Source organism: Acomys russatus, chromosome 28 (genome assembly GCF_903995435.1).
Source record: "Acomys russatus chromosome 28, mAcoRus1.1, whole genome shotgun sequence".
NCBI classification, from domain to species: Eukaryota; Metazoa; Chordata; class Mammalia; order Rodentia; family Muridae; genus Acomys; species Acomys russatus.
The window spans coordinates 19,534,901-19,553,988 of record NC_067164.1 but is presented as its reverse complement, the minus strand read 5'-3'; the positions used below and the strand labels follow the sequence as shown (position 1 = coordinate 19,553,988).

Genomic DNA, 19,088 nt, shown 5'->3' with positions numbered 1-19,088 from the left:
TGCTGTAGGTTACCTCGGGCCTCCTGAGCAGAACAAAGGGTCTCAATTCTTCTGTGCTTTAATATGCACAACGGATAACACTCCCATGAGTTAAGCAGATTTTGACCAAACAGATGTAAAAGTGGTCAGGAAATACGTGAGACACAGCTGCAGAGGATGGCTCGGCTGTCACCCTGCTTCTTTCTTGAATTCCAGAAAACATGGGAGCCAAGAAGTGTAAAAGTGGTGACCTCAAAGCTACTCAACTTATAAGAAAACAGTGAGGGCGTTATAGCAAATGTCCTACCGTCTACCTTTCAGTTCCTAGAAAGACGGCAGTAAACCCCCGTCTCCCCAGGGTCACAGCCACCCATGAAACCATATTCTAACTTTAAGTACTCTGGAGTCTATTGAGAACTTTACATCCTTAAAGCCATTCTAGCCAGGTGTGGTGGGCGAGAGCTTTAATCCCAGCGCTCAGAGGCAAAGGCAAGCCGATCTCTGTGAGTTTGAGGACAGCTGAGTTTGCACAGCAAGCTCCAGGCCAGCAGAGGCTACATGGACTAACAAGCCGACAAATAAAGGTGGTCTGTCTAAGCCAATCAACAGCAGTAGCCTCAGTGGCTATTACATCTCTGGGCTGGTGAGATGAGCCAGCAGGTAAAGGCACTTGCCACCAGGACTGACAGCTTGAGTTTAATTCCCAATACCTATATAGGAGAAGAAAACTCACTGCCATAAGTTGTCCTCTGACTTCTACATGTGTGCTATGGTTTGTGCCACACACAATAGAAATGTAATAAAATTTTAAATAAACATTTTATTAAAATTAATCAAAACGTGCGGGCACATGCCTTTAATGCCAGCACTTGGGAGGCAGAAACAAGCAGATCTTGTAAGTTCGAGGCCAGCCTGGTCTACAAAATGAGTTCCAGGCCAGCCAGCGCTGTTAAACAAAGAAACCCTGTCTACGAAAAGGACCAAAAACAACAACAACAAAATCAAAACACATGCTTCACTTCCCGAGATCCACTAGCCACTAGCCACATCTTGAGTGCACTTGTAGCCACACGTGGCTCTGAGGAACTGTAGCGGGGGTACAAGCAAGGAACCTTCCCATCACTTCAGCACTGCATTAAGGAATCTTGCAGAGTCAACCCTAACTCTCCTAACTGCAAATTTAAGAACTGAGGCTTGGTTTCACCCCAGAGACTCGCTACACCATACTACACTATGATACACCGTGCTACACCGTGCTACACCGTGCTACACCATGGTACACCATACTACACCGTGCGATACCATGCTATACCGTGCTACACCATACTACACCTTGATGCACCATGCTACACCGTGCTATTCCATGCTACACCGTGCTACACTGTGCTACACCATGCTACACTGTGCTACACTATGCTACACTGTGCTACACCATGCTGCACCATGCTACACCCTGATGCACCATGCTACACCGTGCTACACTGTGCTGCACCATGCTACACCCTGAAGCACTGTAATGCACCATGGTACACCATGCTACACCATGCTACACCATGCTACACCATGCTACACCCTGTTACGCCATGCTACACAGCTGGTCCTCAAGCACCAGGACCTGAACCAAGATGCACTGGCCTCCATCACTAAGTCACGTCCACTCAAGTATCTTGTTGCCACCTGCATATGAATGGCTGCTCTTTGTCAGGTCAGTCCTCCGTTCGGTATAGGCACTCACTCAGTTGCCCTTCTAACTAGCCCCATGGGGAGGATCACCCCTTACAGATGTCAAAGCAGAGGCACGATACATAAAGCATCGTGTCTGAGGGCATGCAGCAGGCACACTAGAGTCCCAAGGCTCAAACTCCAGAACTCAGGTCTTTCTACTGCATTATATTAAATATAGTAAACATGTCATGTTTTTATTGTCCTTGATATCTTTTTTTTTCAAGTTTGTTAAAAGTAATGATTCACGATTCATTTTTTTTTTCAGCAGTTGCCTGAAGAGTATGTCAACGTTTAGCAAGTTTGGTCTGAAGAAGAATAGAAGTTTTGTTCACTTCTGCAAACCAGAGGAGTTTTACAACTATGGCTATGGTGTAGTATTAAACCAAGTGTTCTTGGGCAAAGTGGGCCATGTTAATCGTCTTTTACCTTGCTAGCAAGTCTATGGCAGGTGCAGTTCAGATGCACTTTACAAAGTGAAAGATGGCCGAGATGACAATCAAACCATCCATGCCCAGGAAGAATTTATAAAAGGGAGCGGTTATAGCTTGGTGGCACAAAGCAACAGGGCAGTTAAATTATTTGTATTCCAGTTACTCAAGAAAGAGCAGAAGATACAGGTATGTAAAAACTAAAACAGAAAATTTCTCTTCTTCTGCACTTGGGTCACTCCTACAGCAGCAGGACATCACAACTGCTTCCCTCTAATGGACCACAGGCTTGACCTTGAGAAAGCCTTGTGCGTCTGAAAATGTACAAGCATGGCGGAGCACCAAACAGACCCCAAAATAGATTATTCGGTGTTCCTTTGGTATTCCTTCTTATCCCTCCCAGCAATCTCTGACTTGACAAATGAAAGAATATAAAAATAGGGAAGACAGAGTGAAAGGAAAGGGACAGCTGAAGTCAGAGCACAACTGAGAGTTATGGCTTAGGACCAAGTCATCCCGGAACGCCACTGCAAGTCCGTGTGGTTCCCAGAAGTTGACAATCACAACACAGATTGAGTAAACACACATGCGCGCGCGCGCACGCACACACACACACACACACACACACATGCATGCACATATACACAGAAAATCTGTAAACAGTATTATGTGCCTGTTAAGATGCACTGAGCCTTTGAATGCTTTTAGCATCATGTCACTAAGTTAATACACATCCAACAGCACAGGCAAGTCTCAGTCAAATAGGAAGGTTAGCCAGGGACAGCTGGCTTTTCCAGGAGGTCAGGGATGGAGACTGGCAGAGACAACTGGGTGGCAGGTGTTGCAAGGAGGGGGCTGGGCACGCAGGACTGAAGGTAAAATAAGCTCAGAGGCAAGGTTGGCTGTGAGGAGCAGAATGCTGGATGCGATGGTTTAGAGTTGGAACCAGATTTGAACCCTATTCGTCTGGCACTTACAGGCCACGAGACTCATGGGGATGGAGTGATGGTGTACACTTTCCGAACCTCGGCTTTCTTAGCTACAAGACCAACACGTATTTCCTGAGTTGCTAGAAAATTTTTTTAAATACCAGCGAACTCACCATCCCTTTCCCTTCTCATCTTTGTTCATAAAAGGAAAATTTGCAATGGCAAAAAAGCATATGCCAGGCACTGTATGGGTACCCTGCCACACACTCTCTGTGTTCTTTCTTCCATTAAAGATGATTCCGGGCGGGGTCTTATTTGCATCCATTTCACAGAGTAGGCAACAGAGGTTATGACGGTGCTGCTCTGCAGCAGAGGAAGGATCTAAGCCAGGCCACCTCTCCCTAGCAGCACCATGAACATGCTGCTCTCTGGGAACCTCCTGAGTAGTGAGTGAGGTGACAAAAGGTGCTATCAGTCAGGTGACTTCACAAGACATGGGGAGGGTGGCAACTAGCAGTTAAAAACTGCCTAAATCTGTGTTGCCAAGTACTTAATGTCTTACTGATTTTTTTTAAAAAACTTTATTTCATATGTGTGAGTGTTCTGCCCATGTGTGATCTGTGCATCACATGTGTGCTGTTCCTGCAGAGGCCAGAAGAGGGCATTAGATCCCCTGGAACTGGAGTTACAGACAGTTTTGAGCTGTCATGTGGTCACTGCAAATCAAACCCAGGTCCTCAGAAGAGCAGCCAGTGCTCTTAGCTACTGGGCCACCTCTCCAGCCCCACTTTAGGGAAGTCTTTTGCATAAAGCGGACGCTAGCCATTTTTTAAGCTGACCAGGTCTCCTTCCGGTTGCCCACCAGACGAGGGAACAGGGACCCAAGAACTTCACACTCCTGTCCTACTTTTCTCGGCCAGGAAACAAGAACCTCAGGCAACAAGGGCTCTGGGGTGACACCATCTCTTACATAACGAGCACCGTGGGGTGGAATTAGGAGTTGGCCCTGAGCTGCCACACACAGGGCGAGCTCGGGGGTACTTTTATAAGACAGGCCCTCTCACCCCAAGGAACGAAGAACTGCTTTGTTAGGAGTTCCTAGAATAGCCTACTACCCCGTGCTAGAATGATGCACCGTTCTTATCTCTTGACATTCAAAATAGATCCATGTATGTCTGTTCTCCAATTTCACTGGCAGAGGGGCCATGTCTGTCTTCACTAGGTCATGTGAAGGGAGACTCATGACCAAGTAGGTAACGAACCACCACCACAACAGATTATCTGCCGCCACCCCCACTCTCCCCTCCTTCCCTCTTTTCCTCGTTTGTTCCGCTCCCCTTCCACCTCCATTACATTGGAGATTAAACCTGGGCACCGGTGTCTTCCAAGCAAATAATTCACCTCGGAGGCACACGCCAGAAGCTACTGTCAATTTTAAAGTCATTAAAACAAGAGGTTCCAAATAAATCAAAATGGAGACTCTCTAGACTTCCGGCCTTCCCGAGTCTCTGGCGCCCGCTTCTCCCACACTTGATTCGACAGCAGGCTTTAGTGACTCACCTCTGCACAGTCGTTTGAAAGTATTCAACATTGTTTCCGTAGAAACAAGCGCGCTGTTTCTTTTTATATTCCTATTCCAGCAGTTTAATTAAACGATAAGTCAGGTCTTGTCACTTCTCTTGCACTTCCAAAGGTTCACCCACCTTACCGAAGGGACAAGCAAAATCCAGGCCAGGGCTGGACAGGCAAATCCTCCTGGACTCCTTCCTTGGGTATTTGTGTCAGATACTTGGCCTCCAGGCTCCACCTCTGACCTTACACTTTACAGTCACCATGGAGCCCCCATAAAACGCTCTTCTCCTAGATGTCCACAGGGGTCAGTCTTTAGCAGGACTTCTTCCAGGTCTTGGTTCAAATGTCACTTTCTCATCCTATTTAAAGTAATGGACCCCCAACTGACATTTCCCCATCTTCCCACCCTACAGTTCTTCTTTGTGTTTATTGGTTCCATTTCTTGGTGGCGTACCTGACACACAGTTCAAAGTACAGGAAGGTAGAGAAGGTGTTGATTCGTTCGCTGATGCTCTCCAGGACCTAGGCTAGTAGGCTCGGTGCTGTCACTGAGTAAGTAGACTTTTAATAACAGTCTTTGTTGTGGTGGTTAGCATAAAACCTCTCCAAAATTCAATACTAAGTGCTTCAAGGACTTCGGGCTTGAGGAGGGTGAAGAACAAAGCTAGCAGAGCCTTGGCAGCAAAGAAGGCACCTGGACGGCTTATGAGTGGGGTGGTACAGGAAGCATTACCCTCATCAGAAGACATGGACAGAGAGGACCAAGGTTATCCACTCGGTGTAAGTTGGCGAGACCATCCCTGACCATCCCTGTCTTAACTGGATGGAACTGAACCCTTGAATTTGTTGTTGTTGTTGTTGTTGTTGTTGTTGCTGTTTTTATTCAACTACACAGCAACACACAGAAAGCCAAATGTAGAAGATGGCCTAGAATCTAGTTTCCAGATACACTGTAAGATAGCAGTAAAAAAAAAAAAAAAACAAAGAAAGAAGACAAATTGCTGAATATCATCCACCTCTCAACAGCCAAAGACCTCTAGCCAGTCTCTTCATCTTCCTCCTGGGCTTGGTGAGCCACTCCCAGCATTCAAGATCATGAGTTCGAGGCCACCCTAGGCTCCATAATAAGGCCTTGTACTCAGGGAGGAAATGCATGGCCTGCCTACTGCACTGGCCTCAGTACCAGATGAGTCCATAGCTATGAAAATACACTGAAAATAGATGACACACTTTATAAAGAAAGCAGTTTCCTCGTATTACTAGAGGTGACTGACTTGTCTACACTGCATACAATTACTCTTCAAAACTGACGACAGACTTTGGCCTCAGAATGATTTCTAAAATGTATTAAAGAATAAACAGAAAGAAAATTCTGCTTTTAGGGCATGGAATTGGAAAAAAAAAAGAGAGAGAGAGAGAAAAAAATAGCTTTTTCCTGATTCTTTAATGGAAAAATATCAAGAAGGGGAAAAGTACATAAATCTGCAGAGCAGCAACTATAGCATATAAAGACCAGATTGGAAAATATTACTTCAAATATCTATAATTATCTAGACTCCTAGGAGCTTCAGCTATTCTTCATCTCTTCAGCACAAGGATAATGCAGGATCACGAACTAAAATTCCAGGCGTCAATAGCAGGCTGCTATGTAGATGAGCGCACCCTTCCCAACCCCCGTCATCTGCCTTATTCCAACACGTAGTAAACCCAAACTAAAAGAGTGATGAAGAATGGCTTGTCACACCATTTATTAGAGTTGATGGAGTGTAGACAGTCTTTTCAGTAAGGCTTTAGCACACTGCTATGCACCACAGTACATTATTAATGAAAAGGAACACACAAGACTTGCATCAGCCTCCCCCCCCCCCCAAGTCATTCTGACATTAAATTCAAAATCAATTCTGCCTACCCAGTATGGCAAAAGGTCAGGAGATTAAAATGCTAATTTGTTTGTTGTTTACCCCACCCCCTGCAAAAAATGAGCTTAACATTCAGAAAAATAATCAAGAATCTTTTCTGTTGTCGTGAATTTAATAATAGTATTTTTTTTTAAAGAGAGGATCAAAGCATGAAACGAATATATCAGGAATATAAACAAACTGTGCCCTAGTTTGTATGTGACAAAAGGACGGGATGCAATTATCCCTGACTGAGAGAACACAAGCGAGAGCCATCCAATGCAAATGGTGGGGGGGGCGGGGTGTCGAACTTCTCCTTCAGGACCTGAGGATCCACAAGGAACTAATTTACTCTCCCAAGGTTCTTAAGTAACTGAGCCCGATGGTACCAGGATGCGCAGTAATCTTTAGCCAGTGAGGAAAAGTAAGTAAACTTTACAATGATGCCATCATGTCACTCGCTCAGTCATCTCAGTCAAGCATCTCACATCCAACAGAAATAGATTGAGAATGACCTACCGCCAGCAAGGAGCCCTGATAGAGACAAGCGCCTGTGGGAGAGAAACAAAGCAAGAATTAAAAAGGGAGGCATGACAAAATTAACAGTCACTAACAGCTTATTTCTTAACTTCACCTACATCAGACCCAGCCAGCTACTCAAAGGCTTGGACACTCTTCAAATCAGCATCATTTGCAGACACATAATGGAGTACGTGACCAAAGAATGTGATTTGAATTTTAAAAGAAATGTCTTTATACCTCAGCAATATGGCTTCCCAAACAAGACCTGAACAAGGACAACACCAATAGACCTGTGAACACAGAAGGGGGCAGTCCCAGGGGGCCCCAGCCCTTGACAAAGAACTAAGGACATCCAAGGGATGCTAAGAACAGGAGAGCAGTCTCTCCTGGGGGTGGGTGGGGAAAAGGCCTCTAACTGGTTCTGCAATACCAAGTGGTCAGCCCTGAAATCTTGTTCATGCAAGCAGCATCGAACAGACTTAGTGGAGTGTGTGTGGTGTGTGTGTGTGTGTGTGTGTGTGTGTGTGTGTGTGTGTGTATGTGTGTGTATGTGTGTGCATGTGTGGTGTGGGGGGGTGTGGTATTGTGTGTGTGTGTGTGGTGTGTATGTGGTATGGTGTGTGCGTGTATGTGTGGTGTGTGTGTGGTGTGGTGTGTGTGTCGTGTGTGTCTGTGTGTGGAGTGGGGTGTGTGTGTGTGTGAGAGAGAGAGAGAGAGAGAGAGAGAGAGAGAGAGAGAGTAATAACTAACACAAAATTGACTAGGAATTCCAGAGGGACTGGAAGGAACAGTTGGAGAAAGGAAAAGGAATGGAGGGGAGTGATATGATTGTATTTTAGTTTTAAATGTATTTATAGTGGCATAGCATATACACAGTGCCATTATCGTCGGGCTCTGTCATGGAAGCTCCAATAAGCCAATCTCAATGTACTTATCCAAGCTTCTCTCCATACTTTGCTACTTAAATTCTCCAGATCAACTCAAGGGGGCCGATTTACTCCATAATAATTTTCAAGTCTCACAGTTTCTCTCATGTTCAGTTCCTGAGAATGCACTTGGTCTGTGAGGATTCTTGAACTTGACCCCATCCTTGGACAGGATAGCACTCCCTTCTTTAAACTCACAGCCTTTGCTGCCTGTATTATTTTTTGTGAACCCATTCTTGACACTTCCCTGTGGTATTCAATTTTTATTTGTTGTTATTGTTTGGTTGTCTGGCTGGTTGGTTTATGCTTGTCCTGAGACAAGGTCTCCCCATGTCTCTCAAATTGGCCTACAACTTGCAATCCTCTTGCCAGCTTCTAGAGAGCTGGGACTACAGGCCTGGAACCATATCCATCTCTGCGTGTGATATTCTTGGTGAAAATGTTGCCTCTGCTGCCCCTCATATGCACATACGCATGCTCAGGTTAGGGGCTCACACATGCTCAGGTTAGGGGCTCATACATGCTCAGGTTAGGGGCTCATACATGCTCAGGTTAGGGGCTCACACATGCTCAGGTAGGTTAGGGGCTCACACATGCTCAGGTAGGTTAGGGGCTCACACATGCTCAGGTAAGGGGCTCACACATGCCCAGGTTAGGGGCTCACACATGCTCAGGTTAGGGGCTCACACATGCTCAGGTTATAGGCTCACACATGCTCAGGTTAGGGGCTCACACATGCTCAGGTTAGGGGCTCACACATGCTCAGGTTAGGGGCTGCCTCTACTTCTTGACCTTGCCTCCTACCTGCCCACCTATTAGGCATCTGCTAACTTACTGTATAAACACAAAAGCACCAATTTCCTGTCTTTCTTATAGTACATTCTTCGCTGGGGGCGGGGGAGGCTAAGACACTGAGTGGGACAGCATAGATCAGTGGTTCTCACCCTATCTAATGCTGCGACACTTTAATACAGTTCCTCATGTTGTTGTGATCCCAACCATAAAATCATTTCATTGCTACCTCATAACTGTAAAATTGCTACTGCTATGAATCATAAATATTTGATATGCAGGCTATCGGACATGTGACCCCTGTGAAAGAACTGTTTGACCTCCATGGGGGGGGGGGGGGCTCACAACCCACAGTTTGAGAACCACTGGCATAGATGGACGCTTTTGAAAAGTGCCCTTCTGTTGAGGCCCTGACCTCCAAAATCCTTCTCATTCTGTGTTTTTCCTTGACGTGCTGCTTATGAACTGATACGTCTTTATATTTTCCAGTCATTAGACACCAAATAAAAAAAGAAAAGGGTCATCTGTTCTAAATGCAGAAGAAAGCAGAATTTGACTGGGGGGGGGGAGATATAATGACCAGCTAGCATATCAAAAAAAAAAATCAATCTCTAAGCTTTACGTTTTAGAGCAATATAAAAAAAAATTGCAATCCTAATTTCTAGATGTGTGCACACATTCTCCAGCAATTTAAAACAGCACAACAGGTGTTATTTAACCTGGAAGCAGGTGTGCAGCATGCTACCAGCCAGTCTCTCTGCAAATGAAACACAAAATAGGCAGCCAGCGTGCAGACACAGCAAGGTGGGAGGGTACCATGGCAGGGCGCAGTTGCTCTCCAAGGAGGCGTGGACCGGTTTATTACAGTGCGGTTTCCCAGCCAATCCCAAACAGGCTAGCTTCATAGCAATGGCTGGCCTACCTCCCCTGTCAATCATGGAACTAACAATCTTTAAAGAAAATGAGATGACTATTTACACTTGGGTTTGAATGAAAGATCTCTATGGGCAATTTGCTGAAATGACTTTTATGTCCTTGACATTCAAATAAGAAAAACTTGAGATAAAATCTTGAGAAGAAATTCATCTCAACTGACCTATTTTTGAGGGATTTTGTTTTGAAGCTATTATTTCAATCTATAATATGCCATAAGAAAGGAGATATATGTGTGTATAAATATTAAACCATCAGGTGTATCTAGATACCCCAACAATTCAGTTTTTAAATCATGTGTGTGTTTGTGTGTGTGCGCGCATGCACACATATGTGGGGGGGGGGGAGCAGAGACCAACCTCAGGTGTAGGTGTCATTACATGAGCACTTTCTATCATGTGGTTTAAAACAGGATCTCTCACTGCCTGAAACTAGCAGGCAGGCATGGCTTGGTGGCAGTCTCCACTTCCATAGCACTGCTATTGCAAGCTCAGGGCCCAGGAATTAAACTCAGGTCTTCATGTTCACACGACAAGCACTGTACCAACCGAGCTGTTTCCCCAATAAACAATACAGTTTTAAAGTTTTATCAGCACCATAGTTATCGTTCAAAATAATGAGCTTTATGATGGCATGTATGTATATATGTATGTATATAGGAATGTATGTATGTATGTAGACATATATGTATGTATGTAGGCATGCATGTGTGTACATAGGCATGTATGTATGTATATATGCATGTGTGTGTGTATATAGGCACGTATGTATGTATGTATATAGGCTTTTCTGAGACAGGATTTCTCTTCATAGAATCAAACTCACTGCGATCTGCCTGCCTCTGCCTCCCCGAATGCTGGGATTAAAGGTGTGTGCCTCTCCGACCGGCTTTCTTGATGGCATGTTTATGTATGCATAAAATTACACACCTTGGTCATATTCACTTCACTCTGACCCCTTCTCCTCCCACTGGCCCCCATTTTCTTCCCAAATAGTCAGCTTTTACTTTCACGCCTGCAGCTCACTTTCCAAGTTAAACACACATTTACTTATTTCTGATGCTTATTATAATTATAAAAATTGTAATGATGTTTTTAAAATTATAATGAAGATAATCACCACTTAGGTACAATTTAACAGAATAGAATCACTTTTTCAGGCTACTAATCTCTTAATAGTTAAGCAATTGAATATCTGTGACATATTCAAGTTTTCTTTGCAGTTGACGGATAAAAATTGTATGCATTTATCATGTATGTCATGATGTTTTTCAAGTGTGTTGTAACCTTTAAAATAACCTAAGACATTTCAATGCCTATGGGAAAAGGCAATAGTTATAAGACCATCCTCTCCTATGCTCACATAAGGCAACTTTCCAAGAAATGCATCATTAGGTCGTTCCATTGCCATGGGGACATCAGAGAGTGTAATGACACATACGAAAACACCAAGACGAGCCTAGGCAGTATAACCTCCTCCAGCCAGCGCGTACACTGGCCATCACTGGCCAACACATCATTACAGGATATGCGATTGTAACTTTAGGTTTTGTCTCCATAAGGTTGTCTTGCAAAAATGAGCTTTTTTTTTTTTACCCCCAAGGAAATCTAGTACCTTAAGAAATAAGCAAACAGCCATAGCAAAGCTCATTTTTGGAAGTCTGGATAGAGGCAAACTATAAACTCACTGCAACATGAAAATAGCCAGCAGCCTTGAGAATGGCCCTCTATTTGTGCTTCTTTAAGCCAGACATCTGGGACAGACCCAAGTCAAACAATATGCAGCTGATAAATCCTACCATTAGAAAAAGAAATAACTCAATTTGGGTTACTCCATGATGTGCAATTCCAAAAGAAATAAGCTTTGCCCTCTGAAGGCATCCCCCAAAACGAACAGTGCTGCCCAGAAGGCAGCCCCCTGCGTGAGTCTCCATTAACACACTTTCCAAAACCTCGTTTCTACTCTCCGGAGAAAACAAAGCATTCCAGCATGATGCCCAGTTCCATCAAACATTCATCATCACCCAAAGCCAGACGAGGCCATCCAGAGCACGCATATTTCTCCTACACTATGGCAGGCTGCACACCCACCAACAGATGAAGCTGTGATGCTTTCTGGCAGTGCTGGGAGCATCTCCTGGCACCAGAAAGGCAAAAAGGCCTTTATTCCATCCACCTCCTCTACACACACACACACACACACACACACACACACACACACACACACTTTCTTCTTAAGGAGTACTAGAACTTCCCTGTGGGTTTATGGTTTGGACTTAATGCATTTAGATGAACTTAAGAAAAACTACAGCTTTAGATAAACTGTTAGAAATGGTAGAGACTAAGAAGGAGAAGCTGGCTTTCTTCATAGGAAAACTGGAGGGGTGTGGGGGCACAGGTAGGGGCACAGTTGAAGCTGGAGTCACAAGCCGAGGCCACCCTCTAGTTTCAGAGCATGGACTTACAGCTGAGATACCAGCATCTTAGTTTCTACAGTGAGGATATTGCCATCACATTCATAGAGCGCCATGCAGTAAGCCTACACCCTGAGGCTGGCCTGTCCTCCCTGGCTGCTCTGTTTATTTCTTGTGAATCAGATGTGCAAAAGTTACCTGCATAAAATAAAAGTCACAAAGGCTCCTTTCCTGAAGTCTCTTGGAGATCATAATGCACTCCTTTATTGGGCACCCACATGAAGTTTAATATTTTTAGGGAAGTTTTGAGATATAATTTGTACCATACCTCTATCCTTAAACTATTAGCCATAGAGATTGTAGCTGGTAACTGAGTCAATTAAAATAGTTAAATCCAACAACCACAAAATGTCAGACTTTTGTGTAGCAGTTTCTGCCTTGATGAAACTTTGCATCTTCGAGAAAACTTAAGATGGGATGCTTACAGGGAGGTGAAACATCACGATGTTCCAAGGAGAGGTAAAATACTGCAGGGGAAGATCCTTAAGACAGGAAGTAAACTCCAATAGCTTCAGGAAGTTCCTGAAGCTGGCCAGATTCACTACTTCCTTTCTCTCACAGAGTGTATAGAGTAAAGACTGTTGAGTGTCTCTCCCAGAGGAGCCAAGTCACAAAGAAGCAACAGAGACCAGCCAAGGAGCCGAAGAGAAGCAGAGGCCAGGCAAGCTGCCCAGATGGAGCAAAGACCAGTTGAGCTGCCTAGAAGAGGCTCAGACCAACTGTGCCACCTGAAAAGGACACTCTGCAACCTGTTGTTGCAGTGTGTGCCAGGTCCCCAGCTTTGTTAGATGTCACCCATCCAGCTGTCTCTGAGTCACTTCTCCTGTGAATCACTCCTCACCTATATTCCTGTAAGTAACCCTAATAAATCTCACTGGCTCACCAAGTTGAAACTTTGGTGATACCCTCGTTTGATCCATCCACCGCCTCCTATTTGGAGTAAGTGGCTGTAGATGTGTGTGTGTGTGTGTGTGTGTGTATGTGTATTGCGTCTTCCCAGGAAGAGCCTGCCACACAACACATGTGCACAGATCAAAAGAAATCATGGCACACAGAGCCACTAAGATAAGAGGAGATTTGGAGAGCGTGGTGTCTTAGTTACAGTTACTATGACTGACGAATAGCATGACCAGAGCAACCTGGGGAGGAAACTGTTTGTTTGGCTTAGGCTTCCACATCACAGTCCATCAGGGCAAGGCAAGGCTGCAACCCAAGCAAGACAGGAAGCCTGGAGGCAGGAGCTGATGCGGAGGCCATGGAAGGGATGCTGCTCACTGGCTTGCTTCCCCCGGCTTCCTCAGCCTGCTTTCTGATAGAACCCAGGACCACCAGCCCAGGGATGGCACCACCCACGGTGGGCTGGGCGCCCCGCCCCAGCAATCACTAATTAAAAAGTGCCTTACAGCTGGATCTCATGGAGGCATTCTCTCAGTCGAGGCTCCCTCCTTTCAAGTTGACATAAAAATAGCCAGCACACGGGGTATCACAAAAAGATGACTCATTAGCATCAAGCAGCCACAAGTTGGCATTTAAATGTTCAAGCTTTATGTTGTGTTGTAATTCAGCATATGGCTGAGCACACTGTGGAATAGTTAAAATAGAATCATTTTTGGACTGACAGGATCACTCATGCCCTGATTACTGTCAGCTAGGATTCAGACCAATTAATAGAGCTGTAAATTAAACAACAACAACAAAGGTCAACTGCTTCTGAACTACCACAAGATTTGGCATGAGGCTCCAGGGTCGCCGTGTGGTAGCCTCGCCCCTCCTTTGAGCCACATGGTTGAGTGTTTTATGACTACTTGTGCCTGAGTCAAAATGAGTGAGGTTGTCACCCGAGTCCATAACAGTGGATATGGATAGCCGTGTCTCCACTCCAAGATGTCTATGGGGAAAGTGATACACACACACACACACACACACAAAAAAAAAATCTAATTCCAGAGGGGAGTGGAAATGCAGTATATTAGGAACAGGAACCTGTGATAATACATCACGTATCCACTTGTACTTGCAGGGAGGGATGAAAACCAAAGCTGTAAAGTCGCAGTCACTATCGATCAATGGGTGTCTCAGGACTGAGACACCCAAGAAGGGTCACATGTTCTTAGACCCCTGCTGCTATTTTACCAATATTACAGATGTGGGGATGTTTAGCGCCTCTGGAGCTAAGTACTACATGCAGCAGATGTTTTGCTTGTTCCCTCTGTTGTCAGAATCCCAGAGTCCCACCAAGCCTAACATGACGTAAGAGCTGACGCCTGGTGGCACTCAGAGGAAGGATAATAGGTCACCAAGAAGAGACTCGATACCCTATGAGCATATACAGGGGGAGGAGGTTCCCCTCAGTCACAGACATAGGGGAGGGGAATGGGGGGGGAGCGGGAGGGAGGGAGAAATGGGAGGATACAAGGGATGGGCTAACAACTGAGATGTAATTTGAAAAAAAAAATCTGTGAATAGAAAAAATAAATTAAAAAAAAAAAAAAAAAGAGCTGTCAATGAAGGTCTGTAGAGTGAGACACGGAGGTGGGCTGCTAGTTCAGCCAATGCGGTCCTTCTCCAACGCTGAATCTTAAGCACAGAATGCCTCACCAGTGGAGCTCTCTGGCCAAAGACAGAACCAGAGCCACTGACATACCTGCAACCAAAGCAAATTCTCAATCAAGTGATCCCTCCCAGTGTAACCAGGTTAATAGTGGGCATAGGAGGAAAGAGGGCAACTGTGGGCTTAGCTAAAGCCATGGTGTGGAGAGTGGTAATAAGGCACAAACCAGGGTTTGGGTCTCACCGCTATTTCCCAGTTCCATCCCAGTGGTCTATCTGGTTTAACCTCGAATAATTTCCAGTATAAACACATCTCAAGATAAGTCTCCAGAAAATGCTGTTCCAGTTGCTCTGATTCGGAAAGCAGCCAGGTTAGAAGCTTCCCTATAACTTTTTGATTTTTATTAAGCCCCCAGATCACAGTTTATCAGTTTAGCAATCTTGAGGCAGCATACAATCACACTGCCAACAACCTAGTTATAAAAATTCATCTTTCTCTTGATACTTAAGTTAAAAATTTAGAACTTGAAAGTCTCACAAAATCTTTTTTTCTTTCTTTCTTTCTTTCTTTCCTTCTTTCTTGCCATCCAGGGTGTTGAACCCAGGGCCTTGAGCAAAAGCTCTATTACTTATCTATAGCCTTGACATGCCCCCCCATATCTCTCTCTCTCTCCCTCTCTCTCTCTCTCTCTCTCTCTCTCTCTCTCTCTCTCTCTAATTAGAAAGCATATTTAAATCTACCACTACATAGTACCTTCCTCATTTAGTAAGATGGTTCATTCAAGGTCAGCTGGTTCATCACAGAAGCTGATCTATTTAAGTGAATTGAAAAGACTGTCACTTGGCCATCCCTCTTCTGACATGTGCTTTTGAGAACCCCTTTCACTATAGGCTGGAGACACTGGAGTGACTGAAGCTGCCCTCAGCTCACAGGCCTCCAAGGAAGGACTCCATACAGCAACTCTAACTGAGGGAAGAATTAACTGGAGGGCTGCAAGCATTCCCTGTTGTCCACAAAAAAGAAAGCAAGACAGTTTTCCCATAGATTGGCAGGTTGAAATGTGACTATCTGGTCCATCCAAGAAGGCACATGTGGATACCTGGCTTTAAAATCATCCCTTGGGCTGGATGTGGTGGTGCACGCTTGTAATCCCAGCACTTAGGAGGCAGAGGCAGGCAGATCGCTGTGAGTTCGAGGCCAGCCTGGTCTACAAAGTGAGTCCAGGACAGCCAAGGCATCACAGAGAAACCCTGTCTAAGAAAGAAAGAAAGAAAGAAAGAAAGAAAGAAAGAAAGAAAGAAAGAAAGAAGAAAGAAAAGAAAGAAAGAAGAAAGAAAGAAAGAAAGAAAGAAAGAAAGAAAGAAAGAAAGAAAAGCATCCTTTGGGTTCATAATAGCACTTGAGGAACTCTCTAAAGTTCACAGTTTCCATCTCAGTCTCTTAAAGAAAAAGAAAGCCTTGACTGGCCCAAAGTAGCAGGCTTATCAGAGGACCGCTGATTTGTGTGGGAGACCATTATCACAGAATTAAACAAAGTGAATGAGACAAAGTGTGTAAAACGATTAGCACAGTACAAAGAAAGAATATGTGCTCGGTGGCTGGCTGTGTTCATACAGTCTGAGCTAAGCTTTGTGGCTTGGCTGGGACCTCTCAGACATCTCTCAATCCAGGATCTAATTTGTGAGCTGATTCAGAATGCTCTGAAAGAAATTAGATGCTGCCAGGCATGGTGGCGCACGACTTGAATCCCAGCACTCGGGAGGCAGAGGCAGGTGGATTGCTGTGAACACAGAGAAACCCTGTCTCGAAAAACAAACAAAAAAAAAAACAAAAAGAAAAGGAAATGAGATGCAAAGTTCTCCAAAGATGCCTTGAAACACACACACACACACACACACACACACACACACACACACACACACACACACACACACACACACACACCCCTCAGCAGTTCATACACTTTGCCCGATATATCTATCAGCCCTCCACAGAGCATAGCCCATATAGTCTCTTAATAATAATGGTTTTTGTCATTTCAAGAAATTTGCTTCTGAGGGACAGCATCGCTCCAACTGCCCCCTGGTGAGCAATCCAGGAGAGATAGCATGTTTTCGGTGCTGTTGGGATATAATTTTTAAATAAGAAACTGCCACCAAGTGAAACTGTGCTTTTTTTTTTTTTTTTTTTTTTTTTTTTTTTAAGTCCTAAGTTGAACTTCTGGGAGCCCGGGCTGGCTCTCCCATCTGGTTAATTATTATAATTAAACCTTACTAGTTTGTTTTTAAAGGATGCATACACACATGCACTTTTTCTTTTTAACAGGTTGTCCACAGTTTGAAAATGTCTGCACAACCCCCTCCCCCAAGGCGTGCTTTTTACTGGAAATAGTACCCTTTTGACATAAGTCGCGCGACATTGTGAGAAGGTGGCGCCTTAACCTGTGTGGGAAAGTCCCCGCGTGAATTTCCAAGGCCAGGCCGCTTGCTAAGGAAGAGAGGCGCCACTGCACTGAATACTGGAACTCCACCTGAGGTTTTGCCCTCCTGCGACCTCCAGCCGCCCAGACTCAGCGCCTCTGGGTGCAGGGCAGGCAGGCGACACGTGCATGCCACCGCCTATATGATTTGCTACTGGGCAGGTGAACGCTTCCTGCAGCTGGATGAATAATGAATGGAGCCGGGAAAGGAAACAGAGCCAAGCGGTGGATGAAGTCCTCCCCCTTCCCAGCCCGCCACTCCCTTCCCCCTCCGTGTGTGCTAAACCCCGCCATCGTCCCCGCGACTCTGAGCAGGTGAGAGCTCACAGCGCGCCTAGGGGGCGCGGGGTGGGGGGGAGGGGGCGGCGCCAGGCTCAGCATCTCTCTCTCACACACACACACACACACACACACACACACAACTCTTGATTTACTGACTGATTTATAATCTGAACCGAGATTGCATATGCTATCCCGGCCACAACACTCAAGTCTCCTTTCTCTTCCTCAGCTCTTGAGGAAGTGGACTGGGGTCCCCCAATGAAAACCCAGGGAGAAGAGATGAGCCTACACTCTGATTATCCACTTTTTCCTCCCCTGAGAAGCAGGCAGCCTCGTGCTCTCGCTACCGGGTTTTTAAAAAAAATTTTTTTTTTCATTGCAACTGAAATGTCTACATCCAGAACACTCTAACCCAGTACTTAGAAAATCTTAAGTGGGCTTTGGGGCCGGGGGGAGCACCCTATTGAGGCGAGGAAGGTAAAAAGAACCATGGAGCTTGGGTGAGGATTTTATGTTTCATAGGAGTGGGATCAGCTGCTCTCTCCTCACCTAGGCTCCGCGTAGTTGCTTTTCCTTTATGAGTAGGGTAGAGGTGGGAGGAAGATCCAGTTTCCGAAATGTCACCTCAAGCGGCCACCCACCCACCCCCATAAAGCAGAGAGGAGGCCGTGGCCGGGCTATGATTCGACCACGAGAGAAACCAGGACTGGAGGTTTCAGCCGGGTTAGGAAAACCCCACTCCATGTCCACCCCTCGCCCCAAATCAGAAACTTCCACCCAACCCACAACACTCTAAACCTCGCTGAGTCTTTTAAACTGCACAAACGAACACACACAGCACACACGGGGCACCGCTCTTTTACCTTCGCAATGAGGCAATACCGCAAACTCCGCCAGCACTAGGGCCACCGAGAGCCACGCTTGGAGGACACCCATCGCCGCCGCGGCACTCTCACAGGAGGAGCCGAGCCTTCAGCATCCAAGAACCTGCTCTCGGCCAAATCCCAAGCTGCAGCGCCGGGAGCGGGGACGCTCAGACAGTGTAGAAACGCGGGCTGCACCTCCTGGAGCCGAGGTTTGGGGGTGGACCCGAGAAAGATGCCGCGGAGAGCAACCCTCAATCAGCCCGGGGTCTCACTGGGCTCTCCAGCACAGCGGCCACCAACGTGAGCCCAGCCTGCTAGAATAAGGCAAAGCTCAGGTCGCCGCCAAATCTAGCTGGAAAGTTGCGGGTCAGGGGCTGCTGGGATCTCTCAGCATTTCCCCCGGGCCAGACCAGTTCTTCCTGAGGTCTCCGACTGGCGAGATGCAAACGCAGGTTCCACCTCAGCAGCTTTTCAAAGTTCTCTCGGCACGCCCCCCGTCTGTCGGCGTGGCGTCGACCGCGGGGGTCGCCGGGGAACACGCCGGACCGGGCCACAGCAGCGCCGGGGGAGCTCGGCCGCGCAGGGCCGCTGGCTGCAAACTTTGTGCGGCCCAGCTTGAGCTCCGGGACTCCGGGACGCTGCAGCCGCCGCACCGCACCGCGCAGCCGGGCTGCTGCAGGCGCTTCCAGAGCTCCACACGGAAGGCGCGGGGGGCGCTGCTGCCACTTTCTCG

At 46.1% G+C, this 19,088-nt stretch overlaps 1 protein-coding gene across 1 annotated transcript in view; it reads right to left on the bottom strand.

Moving 5' to 3' along the window:
- Fras1 (Fraser extracellular matrix complex subunit 1) overlaps positions 1-18,488 on the bottom strand; it is a 401,691-nt gene extending 383,203 nt beyond the window's left edge. Inside the window, exons 1-2 of the mRNA XM_051170886.1 lie at positions 18,353-18,488; positions 7,051-7,082 (exon numbers count right to left, since the gene is read on the bottom strand). Coding sequence (XP_051026843.1) covers positions 7,051-7,082; positions 18,353-18,425 — 105 coding nt within the window. The 5' untranslated portion in view covers positions 18,426-18,488. The remainder of the gene's footprint in view (positions 1-7,050; positions 7,083-18,352) is intronic.
- Between the last annotated feature and the right edge of the window lie 600 nt (positions 18,489-19,088).